Source organism: Geotrypetes seraphini, chromosome 1, assembly GCF_902459505.1.
Source record: "Geotrypetes seraphini chromosome 1, aGeoSer1.1, whole genome shotgun sequence".
In the NCBI taxonomy this organism is placed as follows: Eukaryota; Metazoa; Chordata; class Amphibia; order Gymnophiona; family Dermophiidae; genus Geotrypetes; species Geotrypetes seraphini.
In genome coordinates, this window is record NC_047084.1 from 30,861,267 (window position 1) to 30,875,597 (window position 14,331).

Here is a 14,331-nt window from a genome sequence, read left to right on the forward strand (position 1 = left end):
ATCTGTGTGACAAAAATGCTGCTGTACAGACATACATGTCTCGTTTTTTGCCCATTCAAAATTTGGACATTGCCGTTTGTAAAATGGATGTTCACGATGGACGTTTCTAGTGCATGGATGTCCATCTCACATATTTTTGAACAGTCTCTGTCCTGTTCAAGAACACATGAAAGATGGATGTCAATTTGTGATGTTCTGACTTGGATTTCCTTTCAAAAATGCCACTCTGATTGTAACAAGCGCATCTTATTGTTGCATTTTCTGTAACTGACACTTATGATTTTGATCCTTCTTAGATGTTCAAAATGCTAGATAACTTTCAGTTCTTAAGATAGTTACACTTTTATTCCAATCATTTACTGCTTAGAGCATTGTATGTTGTAGACTTGTACTCGACCCAGGTTCTTCATAATGGGGGCAAGATTTCAAAATATTTTTTACATAGGTCAACGAGCATTTAGGTTAGTGGACAGTATGGGCCTGATTCTCAAAATGGCTTCCCGACTGTAGGTGGCAGTAGGCATCCTACCGTTGTCTAATGGACCAATCGAGATGCATGTTTTGTTTTTTTAAATCGATGCAGCGAATGAGGCCTACATTGTAGGCGTTTGACTCACTCCTACAGAAGTACCTAGGCACACCTACAGACAATTAAGGCCGGCATAGGCTTAGCCAGAAGTGGCCTTAGGCATCCTTAGACGTGCCTAGGCACCAGTCAGATGCCTTAAATGTAGGCCTATAAAATGCTGGCCTACATTTAAGGAGTTTGTACAAAAAATAGATACAATTCTGGACATGATGCCTACCGGTAATTGACACGCAGTAGGCGCAGTTTCCAGAATCAAGCCTATGTACAGTGCTTGTATTTTCCAAACATTGCACAGAAGTGTCTGTGTTGTGCATGCTACAAACTGCATTTTCAAAGTAACTTGCAGTCCATAAGCAATTCAGACAATCATAAGATTACCCTCATATTCTCTTTTAACTTGAAGCAGTTTAATTTCAAAGACCTCACTCAAATAGTGGCCTCCCTTCATTTTAAAATAGACATTCTAGCTCCTCTTGTATCTGCTTTTGTGAATATCTGTTTTCTGCAAAGCAGTTGAACAGAGGACGTTCAGAAGCTGCATATGACTCCCAGACACTAATTTATTATCTTTATTCCTTCTAATAGGGAAGCCTAGACCAATTAGATGAAGTTGCTGCATTAATAGCTGCCACGGTTCATGATGTGGATCACCCAGGACGAACCAATTCTTTCCTTTGCAATGCAGGAAGTGAATTAGCTGTGCTGTATAATGATACTGCTGTATTGGAAAGCCACCACACTGCACTGGCATTCCAGCTCACAGCAAGAGACAATAAATGCAATATTTTCAAGAATATGGAAAGGTGAGAGTTTGTTGGTTTTTTTTTTCTTTTTCCTGGAAAATGAGAAGAGTGCTTCTTGATATTAGGTAAGCATAAGAAAATAAAACAAAACTGAATGCAATTGCACACAGAATCCATGTAAAGGCCTAGTTATGTGGCATGTGCCATCTTGAGCACTATTTTTCCTTTGTGGACAGGCTGAATGAAGAATAATTATATATTATATTTCCATATAAGAAAAATGAAGAACATGGAAATACAAATAGAAAACTTACATTAAGCATGGATTAAGCATTTCCTAGGAAAATCCATCTAGCCCTCATCAGTGGAGAATAGTGTTATCAATTACAAGAGACAGGCCCCCTTTTACAAAGCCCAACAGTGTAGGCTGGCATGGTAAATGGTTTGATGCCCATAGGAATTGAATGGGTGTCAGAGCATTTGCCACGCAGCACATTCTTGCAGCTTGGTAAAAAGGAGCCATAGTAAAGCAATCTTATTAGGACATAATCCTAAATTCACTCCAGGCATTAAGGACTCAATTGTTTTTCATTAGTTATGGAGTAATAATTTCCCCATTACCTTTTAGAATCTGTTCTAACTGGAGTGGGTCCCCAAAAATATAATCCTTATTTAAGTAAGTAGTAAGACATTTGCATGGGAACTTCAAAAAGATTGTGGCACCCAGGGCTGCCACTCTAGGTTTCAGTGCTTAAAAAGACCTTCTGCCAAATCTGGAAAAATCATTATCTTAGCACCACAAAATAGCACTTCCGTTTTTTTAACATATAATTTCATTATCAAAGTTTATCATTTTCATTAGAAAAGGATGTTAACAAGGTGAACCTTGTTTGTATTGCATTTATTTATTCAATGCACCAGGAAGGGAAAGGCTCGCCATTCTGAAGAGGCGGGCCTGCTGGCCAAAGGGAGTAGGCATCTCTCCGGCCGGCCTTGCTGATAAAGGTACCCGGGGGAGAGGGATCCAGGTGGGCTGAGGGGGGTTCATGGGGTGCCATAAGGAGGGAGTGGGCATCCCTCCTGCCAGGGATGATATGGTGGGGATGCCGGCAGGAGGGAGTGGGCATCCCTCCTGCTTGTGATTGTTTCAGGGTTTGCAGCAGGAGGGATTGAGCATCCCATCTGCCGCAGACAGTTTAGGGGTGTTTGGAGGTGATGGCAGGAGAGAATGGGCAAGCCTCCTGCTGGCTGACTTGTCATGGGGTTCAGGGGTTCCCTGCCGCTGCTGTTCAGCTGATTGCGGAAGGGAGATTCCCTTGCTGCAATTAGCTCAACGGCATCTGTGACATGGACGCTTGTTAGAGAATCGGAGTGGTTAGGCAGAGTTATGCGTCTGTCCATTAGGATAGACATGATTCTGTATAGGTTGCCCATGTGCAATTCTCAAAAGCCCACTTAGGCAGCTGCTGAGATGGGTGTCCTGTACCAAATCTGTCCCTCTGTGTACAGTTATAAAGATAGGATTTAAACATCTGAGTTTAGTGGAATCAATTTTAATGCTGTTTAACTGGCTCAGCAGCCATATATGAGACTCTATCAAAAGCCGCAGTTTGATCTAATTGTACCCATAATTCATTGTAACCCTGGTCTGCTTTAACCATGATATTTATAATGCCAAGCAATATGGCTTCTGTGCTGTGATGCTGCGTATATCTTGACTAACAACAATATTGTACTTCATTCTTTGCCAGTTTCATTTTCTCAGTGGATGCGGTTTTATAACTATGAATATATATTGTCGCTTCAGCAATTCCTTCTGAGCTTTGATGTTTGGAAAGGCTGGAGCAGTTTTCATTGAAACAGATAATTTTGTGTGAGTTTTGATTTACACAACTACTTTTAAGCATTTGATGAGACAGTAATATTAAGAACCCCTGATGTAGGCACATGCCAAAACATAGTCATGTAAAGTCAACCCCTCAATAAATCATCCCTTTTAACCTTGTGTGACTTCTGTCTTATTTCTTCCATCCCAGCTGTTTCCACTTTTCTTTGCTTCATGTTATTCTTTTCCAGGAATGACTACTACTGTTAATTATCATTTCTATAATGCTGCTAGACATACACAGTGCTGTAAACTGTACTGATTGTATATGCTCTTTTTTTATTTTCTAATTGTTTATGCAACCATGCTCTTTGTGTTAATTGTCTATGCAGATTGTGGAAGAATTCTTAACTTCCCAGCACAAATCCACAATTTTTCTACTGATCTCACACACCTAATCTCACCTTTCAGCTGCTTACAGAGTGCTGTCTGCAGTCCCCTTGACTCTTAGAGGCCTGTGGATTTCACCTCTGCCTTCACTAAAATATTAGAATCTTTCCGTTCTGCTTGATTGACAGTACTACAGATAGTTTTCATAGCAACACTGTGCACACATCCATGTTGTTTATGCCCTCCCAAAGCAAAAACAAAAAACAAACTGCAGACTCCTAAGGATACCATACAGATGGCTGTTTTATACCTTTTATGGCGGTTTACTTTATACCTTAGCAACCATTGACCTCTGAGGAAGGAGTGTTTTCTGAAACACAGACCGTGTCAGATCCCTTGGTTTGTTATAAGGTGGCATTTTCAACTGCATAAAATATTTGGTATAATAAACATTGCCTGCATCTGGTACATAGGAGTCTGCAGTTTGTTTTTTGTTTTTGTTGGATTCCTTTGTGTTGTCCTTGCTTATGCCCTCCCACCCATCCCTAAGCTCATATTACACTTACAGACCTATCAGTCATCCTCAGCAAACCACCAGCTGATGCTGACAACTGAATATCATCACTAAATGAGACTCCTACTCCCAAACCTTTATAAGGTGTCCTAATAGGATGTCCAAGTGCCGATAATGAAAACCAACTTTCTGCAGCACTTCTGCAGCTGCTGAACATCCAGAGCTCAAAGAGGCATGTTGGGAGGTATGTTTATGGGTGGGCATCGGGAGGGCTTAAACCTGGATGTCCTGCAGGGATAATCAAAGCTTTCCCAGGACTGTCCTAGGCAGAACTTAGACACAGGGAGTTAGACCTCTTTTAGGTGCATCTAAGTTCACAAAGGTGCCCAAACTGACAAGAAGACCACTGGACGGTTTAAGGCCTTACTACCCCAGTAGTCACAGCCCCCTCCCACCACCCAAAGAGGGGGGGAAAAAAAACCCGAGTAGGCTTCCCAGCTGATCGCAGCAGGGGGAATCCCCCATCAGCTGAGCCGATTTTGGTGCAGTCCTGTCGTCTCAGCTGATCATGGATTCCCCCACCTGGATCAGCTGAATTGGCAAGGAGAAAAAAATGTCTTTCCCTCCCTCACACCCACCGATCCCCTACACCCCTCTGACATCACCCCAACATCTACGGACCCCCTGACACCCCCATATCTTCTGACAAATCAGCAGGAGGGAGTGCTCAGAATGACGGGGAATGTTCCATTTCATTGCATTGCACATCTTATAATAACATGTTCACTTGGGTACAGTGACTTGTTCCCTGTTCTAGGACTTAGGCCAGGAGTGGGCAAACTTTTTGACTCGGACACAATGGGTTCTTAAATTTGATAAGAGGGGCCGGACCAAGAGCAGATGGATGGAGTGTATGTGTGAATTACTGGGAAAACACAGGCATTGTAGGAAAATGCAAAACGAATGGCGTTTCCGTATTTTTCGCTCCATAAGACGCACCCTGAACCACTTTCATTATCTGCCTTCATTTTCTCTATTTCTAGAATAATCCTCTTTTTATAACCTGCTCTTCAACCTGGACACAGGAGCACATCCCTTCAGTCTGCACACCAAAACGTAGCCAAATAAACAGGAGATTTGAAACCTTTAGTTATAGCAACGTCATGCTTTAAAAAACTGAGGAAGTAGGCTATAGTTCAGTGAGTAAGGGTCAAGCAATCCACATACCCAAGTCGACTAACATGGCAACAACAGAAGAAAAGTTAACAGTTTTTCCCAAACTAGCACCCAACACACCTTTCCAAAGTTAGCATACAACGTACTCTTACCATACTGATAATGAGGGACTCCCCATGCTCCCTGCCCCCCTTGAGGGTGAACCCCCAGGGAGCTCCTCCACTCAACATCAGGTGCACCACGAGAACTGATGGCAGCCATTCAGGGAGCGACGTGGGCCCAGGCTGGAGCGCTAAAAACTCACGCCTCCCTTGTGTGCTGTTGGACTAGCACAATTTAAAGTTACTGGGGGGGGAGGGGTAATAATAAAATTTAGACAAATTTGGCGGGCCAGATTAAAAAGCTAAATGGGCCGGATATGTCCCACTGGACATAGTTTACCCTTGTCTGATTTAGGCATTTCTCCTATTCTGTCACTGGAATGGGATACAACTGAGTCAAACCCTTTAAGCAATCACCTTACCAAAAATATATCATTCAGCTTCATATTTTATTTATATACATACTGGTATCTTTCTTCAGATTTCCCAGGCAAGGGGTGTTGCACACATATCCCCTTATATCGGTGGTCTCAACCGCCAGGTACTATTTTGAGGCTCTCAGTATGTTTATCATAATCACAAAAGTAAAATAAAACAGTTTCTTGATCATATGTCTCTTTAGCTATAAATTACAATATTATTATTAAGATAGCTAAAAGGAAAGATTTATAAACCATAAAGAGTTTTACCTCATGCAAAATAGTCATTTCTTTAATAAGACATTAACTATTTTTTTCTGAGGCCCTTCAAGTACCTACAAATCCAAAATATGGCCTGCAAAGGGTTTGAGTTTGAGACCACTGCCTTATATCCTGCTTAATGCTATTATCGTCATCAGCCTCTCCCCTCTGATTTTGTGAGGAACTGATTTACCGTACTCCCAGGTGTGTCAATCCTATTTAAGTGTACAGGGCAAGCAGTGACCGCCTCCATGTCTGTCTCAATAACAGACTATGAACTTTCTTCCAGGAAATTGTCCAAACCTTTCTTAAAACCAGCTACGCAACCTCTGGCAATGTGTTCCAGAGCATAGCTATTATCTGAGTGAAAAACAATTTCTTCCTATTGGTTTTAAAAGTATTTTCCTGTAACTGTAATTTTTGACAGAGTAAAAAAAATGATCCTCTTGTACCCATTCTACACCACACAGGATTTTGTAGACTTAAATAATATCCTCTCAGAGGTCTCTATTCCAAGCTGAAGAGTCCTAACCTTTTTAATCTTTCAACATATGAGATGAGTTCCATCACCTTTATCATCTTGGTCGCTCTTCTTTTCTAGTTTGGCTATATCTTTCTTGAGATAAGGAAACCAGAATTGAATACTCTGGGTGAGGTCACACCATGGAATAATAACATTCTTAGTCTTCACAACCAATCTTTTTTTAATAATTCTTAGCATCTTTTTTGCTTTTTTAGCCATTGCCGCCGCACATTAGGCAAAAGATTTCATCATATTGTCTACAATGACACCCAAATCTTTTTCTTGTGCACTAACCCCTAGCATCTGGTAACTATGGTTTGGGTTATTTTTCCCAAAGTGCATCACTTTGAATTTGTCCACACTAAATTTCATCTGCCACTTGGACACCCAATCTTCCAATTTCCAGGGTGGACAGCACCTCACTTTTTTTTCTCTCTGCTTGTCTCTCAGCAGAACCCCTCCCACCCACTTCTCTCTCCATCTCACACATCATACCACACCACACCACACATACTCTATAACTCTTTATCAAGTCCTCCTGCCTCAGCACACCCACATAGCTTAGCTCTTAGTTACCATCCCATGCACACCGTATACCTTGCTTTCAGTGGCGCCTCCTTATATAACCTTCTGTGGCATACATCCCCCTAAGGGTTTCCCAGAAATGAACCTCTGTAGATCTCCTTACTCTTCTCAAGTCTTGATGCTAAATGACCCTCCAAGTAAAGTTTAGCATGTGAAAGAAATTGATAGTTCCCCCTCTTTCACCCAGGGGATGGGTAGGACAGCACCTCACACAAAAGTCATGGAAGAAATTTTTACTCCTTTATTTATCTCTGTCCTATCAATTATTGTAGCTCCTCTGCTCTCTACATTTCATTCCCCTTTCCTCTTCTACCATTTTATATTGTATGCAAGTCACATTGATACTCTGTGTTTTGCAGTATATCAAACTTAGAGAGAAATTATTAAAAACAGATGATTTGAGAAATATTTCTTTTGAACCAAGACCCAGTCACACCACTACATTTATCTTATGCTACAGAAAAAATTCTCTTTAGATGTTATTATTAGTTCCTTACTTCGGATGTCCTTGTATAAATGCTTGCAAAATAATATATCTGAGGCTGTGCTTCTATACTGTTGAAATTGATGACCCTGAGATTTTAATAAATTTAAAAGGCCCTGAGATTTTAATAAAGTTAAAAGGGAAAATGATGGAAGATGAAGACCAAATTGTCCCATCCAATCTACCCTGTCAAAATGATTCTACTTTGAATAGACGAGTCTATGAATTCTAGATATTCACGTCAGTTATATTATTCACCACAGGAGGGATCTTAGCAGAGCCCATGAGACTGTTCTGTTATTATCATACTGGAAAGAATGAGGCCACTTGACAGGAGATTGCTGGTAATCATCCAACATCTGACCCACTAGACCCCATTCCTGTACCCCACATAATAATGAGTAGTGATTATCTATCAACCAAACAAGGAAAGGGATCAAAAAAGTGCAAAGAAACCAGTGCAAACCAACAAAAAAGCGCAAACAGCCTCCCATAGCCACAGATGCTAGTAGAATATAATGTCTTCATCGTATGTACACAAACCATGCTTTCTAATCTGATTCTGGTCCTTAACCTTTTACCAGCAAACAGAGCTACTTTCCCTAAAAAGGTGAGGTCCTGGACTCTTGGGTGCTTGCCTGTGCAAGCAAGCCCATGTCATAACCTCTTGATTCTGGATGTGATTGATGTTTCCAGTCTAGCACCTTGCCAGCCAGAGTCTATGTTCTTGACACTAGGCTATAGTGTACAAAAGCAAATGGCAATATCTTGCATTGACCAACCCAACCATCCATCTAGCTCAGCCAGCTCACTACATCTGACATTATACAATTTTAAGGAAAATTTCTACCAGTGGTTTTTTGCCTATTAAGTCATCAAATTCCAATTCCAAACTTGTGCTAACAACTTGGCTATAACTCTTTCTAACTATTGAACATAACAAAGCTCATCTGAAGGGGATTATGTAGATGGGAGGGCGAGAACACTGATTGCCCATGCAAGGGGCAAAAGGGAGTGTGGCAATCACTGCTTAACGTTTTAAATCTTAGCCTCTCCTTGAGGGTATCATGAGTCAATCTTGCATCTCAGCCAAGCTCTGTTTCTCTAGGTATTCCCCTTTTGTTGGCGTAGCATTGATGCCATCGAGCTGTAGAGGATTCTAGATCCATTGGTCATTGTATCTTGGCCAGAAGCATATTATGTACCAGCACCAGGAGGAAAGACCAGGTCAAGGCTAAGGAGAAGTTTACAAGTGGCATTCTCCCGCTAGATTTGCGCTTCTTCTAAATTTTTGTTTTCCATCAGTTGCAACTTGACGAGTGTGGAGAGGATTTGAAATGTTTATTATGATGTGAACAGCCATGGACATTTTTGTTAACTATTCTAGCTCCCTGTGCTCTGAATGAATAAGAATCTTTCAAATAGAAGCCTTTATCTAGCCAATCAGGTGCAACTTAAAATTCTGTTAAAGATAACAGGGCAAAATTACCTAGCTCTCTTTACTATTCTCTGATTTCCTAAAATTGGCCTGTTTCCAGGTAAGGAAGTGATTCACAATGTCCTCAGGTTCCATCTGTCAAAAACAGAAGAGTTGGAAGCTCTAAAGTATCCTTATGGGGTTTTTTTTTCCCTTAATTTTGCTTTTTTTATCTTTGTTCCCCCTTAATCTGGATTTCAGAATGTAGTCTGTACTTAGATTTCAGAAAGTCTCACATTGTTTTAATTCTGACTTTTATAGCCAACCTTTTGATAAAAGTAAAAGTTAAAGAAAGATTCCTATGTACAACTGCAACCAATAATAATAATAACAGTTTATATACCCCAGGACTGTGAAGTTCTATGCGGTTTACAATGATTAAAAATGCTACAAATTGAGTAGAACTAACAAAGTTTAAAAACTAGTGACTAACAGCTCTTGAGATCAATTATTGTAGGAAAGATTGTACAAATCAGCTACCTAAGTATTTCAGGAACAGATATGTTTTTAGGCGTCTCCTAAATTCCCCACAAGTATTATTAACAAGCATAAGTGGTTGTTTCAGATCTTTACCCCATAATGCTGCCTGATGTGCGAAAAGATGGTGATGATGTCTTTTAACTTTATATCCTCTAACCCAGGGGTAAGGAACTCCGGTCCTCGAGAGCCGTAATCCAGTCGGGTTTTCAGGATTTCTCCAATGAATATGCATTGAAAGCAGTGCATGCAAATAGATCTTATGCACATTCATTGGGGAAATTCTGAAAACCCGACTGGAATACGGCTCTCGAGGACCAGAGTTCCCGACCTCTGCTCTAACCAAATATGGTCCCTGAGGAAATGTGAAAGAAGCATGAATTATGACTGAAAACTAAGGGACCCTTTTACTAAATTGTGCTAATAAATGGACTTAGCATGTCCTAACACAGGACTTTTCCACACACTAAGCCCATTTCTTTATGTGGCCATAAAATAGGCATTTTTCTATGCGCTAAATATCTAGCCGTGTAATAATATTGGTGTTAGCACACGGCTATTTAAGAAAAATTAATGCGGGAGCACTTACCGCCTCTTATTTAGGCTTCCGCATTATGAACACACTAATCAGTTAGCATGCAAGTGATATTAGCGCACTAGCTGAATAGCACTTCTTCATCTATTCTCTGTCCCTGGCATGTCCCCTCCAAAGATAATTTTTTTTTAATACCGCTTGCTTAGCACACATCAATGCAGCCTCCTGTGTTTGACCATTTTTTCCTGCATGAGTGTCTACATGTGTTGTAGTTTATTTCCTTGCGCAAGCCTTTTCCCCAACCCTCCAGGGAACCCTAAACAAAACTGTAATTGCTGGATCTAGTTCCACCAAAATTTGCGTAAAGGTAAGGCCTTGAGGGATGAATTGATGAACATCAGACTTTTCCTGTTTAGAATTTGTGATTGGTTTTTTGGAGGGTAAAGGATAAGAAGGAGAGGGGAGCGATATTCTGCAGTTTTCCCTTAAGAAATCCATAATGTTTCCATTTTTCAAAGAAGTGGAGAGGGGAAAAGTTGACACTTTCCCCTAAGAAGTAAAAGGAGATTTGAACTGAGGCTATCTATATTATTACACTTTCTAACTTGTCAATAGGAACACTCTGACCCATAGTCTGCACATCAGTTTTGTGTGTAAAGTTGTGCCCTTCCTGTTTCTTGTGCATCCTTTCTTAGTTTTTTCTTTCACAAATCAAATGACTATTTTCTCTTCTATAGAACCCAGTATCGAACATTGCGCCAGGCTATAATTGACATGGTTTTGGCAACAGAGATGACCAAGCACTTTGAGCATGTGAACAAGTTTGTGAATAGCATCAACAAGCCTATAGCAGCTGAAGAGAGCAACTCAAATGTAAGATTGTTGACTTGTATGAATTTTAGCAAACACTGTGGCTCTTTTACCAAAGCTTAGTAGACAGTAGCATGTGCTAAGTGCCTCGTGGCCCATAGGTATGGAAATAGGATGCATATTTAGCACATGCTAATGTTTATTCTCCAGCCATGGTACATGGACTTGTTGTGCCACTGGGGCTTGCGTGCATCTGAGAAGCTGAAAGCTAAGCCTTTGGTAGTTTCATTGCCAGCAGGGCCTCCCAAGGTGGACAGGTGTCAGCGGACATGTCAGACTTAACTACCACCCTTCTGGGCAGTCGCAGATGGGCAGTATTGGAGGCGAAGGATCGCATTTGATGTGACAACGGCAACAACATCAAATTTATACTGCGCAGAAGAAAGATCTGGCAATCTACTTCTGTATTCTGCCATGAAAATCTGATGATGATCACCAAGTCACTAGGACTCGAACATGAGTCGATAGCATCTAACAATAACAATGTTTATTAGTATGTGCTAAGTGTTATCAAAAGGGCCCAATTATGTTCCTAAACTATATGTAGTCAGTATTCAGCCAGCAGTGTTCGGTATTTTGCTGGCTGCTGCTGGTGTTATGCCCAGAAATCTAATGCAGATGACCTCTACATCAGGAAGCAGGTAAAAGCCTGGTTGTTCTCCCAAGGCTTTAATGGAAGAAACAACTAAGTACTCGCTTACTGCACCTTTTCTGACTCTATGTGCAATTTTTGCTTAAGTTAGAAGAACACGGGAACTAAGGGCTCCTTTTTACAAAGGCGCACTAGCGGGGTTAACGTGTGCGACTTCATCACACGCTAACCCCCGTGCTGGCCAAAAACTGCCACCTACTTAAAAGAAGGCGGTAGCGGCTAGTGCGGCCGGTGGTTTAGCGCATTCTATTACGCACATTAAACCACTAACGCGCCTTCGTAAAAGGAGCCCTGTCTTGTTGTTCCATCTTTATCTGTCTATATATTCCACATCTGCTTATCTCCTATGCTGTATTAAGAGGTTTTAATGTATATCATGCAGACATTATGGCATAGTATACTACTTTCAATGTGTATTATTACATGAATATTTTTACTGCAGTAAGTGTTTATTGCCTATGTCCAGGTTATATTTTCTGTACACCACCCTGAGTGAATTTCTTAAAAAGGTGATAAATAAATCCTAATAAATAAACCAAAACTATGCATTCTGCACTGCAATTCAACAAAGAGATTCCTGATGTAAAAGTAGATTTGGTGACTGTGGGCTCCTTTTACTAAGCTGCGCTAGCGGTTTTAGTGCACGCTGCATTGCCGTGCGCGCTAGAAGCTAACGCCACCATTGAGCTGGCTTTAGTTTTTACGTGTAGCGCGCGCTAATCTGCAGCGCATGCTAAAAACGCTAGCGCACCTTAGTAAAAGGAGCCCTGTGTCTTTAAGAATCTTTTTGAGGTTTAAAATCCAACTCCATTCACCTCTTATTTCCATATTGACTTTGTAAAAATAACTCCACTGAACGCTAGAGGCTAGTGTGGAATATACCTGTCCAATGTACAATAAAAGGCCCCTTTTATCTGCATAAACAAGTTCTTATGCAATGGTTATTTTTCTGTTTCTGTTAAAGACAACCTGAAAGATAGGAATTTCCTTTTGTAAGACCTTCGTATCCTGCGTTTCCTCAGAGAAAGCATACAGGGTATTTAAGAACGACTCTTTCTCATACAGCTGGGATAACTCCTGTGGTGTTCCACAGGGCTCCCCCCTGTCCCCCACCCTGTTTAATGTCTACCTTGCCTCCCTGGGAAACCTTCTGCAAAGCCTCAAACTCAAATTTTTCATCTACGCGGAAGACATTACAATAGTCATCCCACTAACCAGTTTCACACTAGAGTTCCTCACCTCCCTTTCAAGTATACTTAATCAGATAGAACGCTGGATGTTATCCTACAGACTAAAACTAAACCCTGACAAAACAAAATTTTTTCTAGCTACCCACAAAGACAAAATCAAAGACACCACAATTCAAGTGAAGGGATCAGCTTTCCCCCTCGAACAAACCTTAAAAATACTGGGAGTCACACTTGACAAACATCTATCCCTGGAGAAACACACAGATATCACAGTCAGGAAAAGCATCTCAGTGCTCTGGAAACTCCGCACCATTAAAAAATACTTTGACGAGACCTCATTCTGCCTGCTAGTACAATCCTCCATCCTTAGCATACTGGACTACTGCAATATCATTTACTTGAACGTCACGAAGAAAACCATCAGGAGACTTAAAATGATCCAGAACACCGCTGTCCGCCTCATATTCGGCCTGAATAAATAGGAACACGTCGCCCCCTTTTTACCACAAACTTCATTGGTTACCATTAGAATCCAGAATCCTATTCAAATTCGCCTGCTTCTGCTATAAAACAGTATTTGGTTTATCCCCAAACTACATCAACCCTCACTTCTACCTGAATCGCAACAACAAGCACTCCCGCAGAATTCATCTGTTCGCCTTCCCCTCCCTAAAACTATGTCAATCCAAAAGATTCCTTGACAAAACCTTCGCCTTCCAGGCTGCCAAGCTGAACCCATGGCTAGCCCAAATGGTCCTCGAGGCCCCCACCTACCTCGGATTTAGAAAATTACTCAAAACTCACCTATTCCATGGACAAGACCGTTAATGCCCCTCCTCAATGAACCAAAAACTCCCCTATCCCCCTCTACTGTACTACCCCAACCTACTCACCCCAACCTTCTCCTCCCATGACCTACTCATTCCTTCTCTTTCTAACTTCAACTACTTCGTTGCTTGCAACTTTGTTCAATTGTTATGAACCGCTTGTAACTTTGATAAACAAATGTGAACCGCCTAGAACTCCCTGGGTATGGCGGTATACAAAAATAAAGTTATTATTATTATTATTATACAGTGTTGTGCAAAATTCTGGATCTAGCAGCTTTTAATACTGTTTTGAAGCTTCAGTATACAATTTTTCATATAGCTGTAGATGTTATATGTTCACTCATGTATTCGTATAGTCTACTACTGAGCAAATAGTAAAGATAAGCAGAATCGGATCCTGTAGCAATAGTAGATTCAGCTTCAGCCAATCACAGTTATATAATTCTGACTACAAATTTCCTTCATCTCAGTTGCTCAGGTAATGGTTTGACAATTGCAGAGAGCAGTTTCTTCATTTGCAGTGGGTAAAAGATGTCTGGATTGTGGATTGAAGGAATATAAAGCAAGATAAAGGTGTTGACAGAGAAAGTTGAGTTGGGTGAGCAATGAAGTACTCAGAATTGACTTGTGAGATGTTGATGTAGGCCGCTGTCCAGGCCTACCTCGGTAATGAGACCTCGAACGCTATAT

The 14,331-nt window shown here is 41.0% G+C and overlaps 1 protein-coding gene across 8 annotated transcripts in view; it reads left to right on the forward strand.

The window, feature by feature from the left end:
• PDE8B (phosphodiesterase 8B) overlaps positions 1-14,331 on the forward strand; it is a 234,346-nt gene that overhangs the window by 193,777 nt on the left and 26,238 nt on the right. For all 8 annotated transcript variants that reach the window (XR_004537931.1, XM_033929322.1, XM_033929352.1 and 5 more), the window contains 2 exons: positions 1,175-1,392; positions 10,837-10,972. Coding sequence is in view for 7 of the 8 variants with exons in the window: in XM_033929322.1 (XP_033785213.1) it covers positions 1,175-1,392; positions 10,837-10,972 (354 nt within the window). In the remaining variant the exon portion in view is untranslated. The remainder of the gene's footprint in view (positions 1-1,174; positions 1,393-10,836; positions 10,973-14,331) is intronic.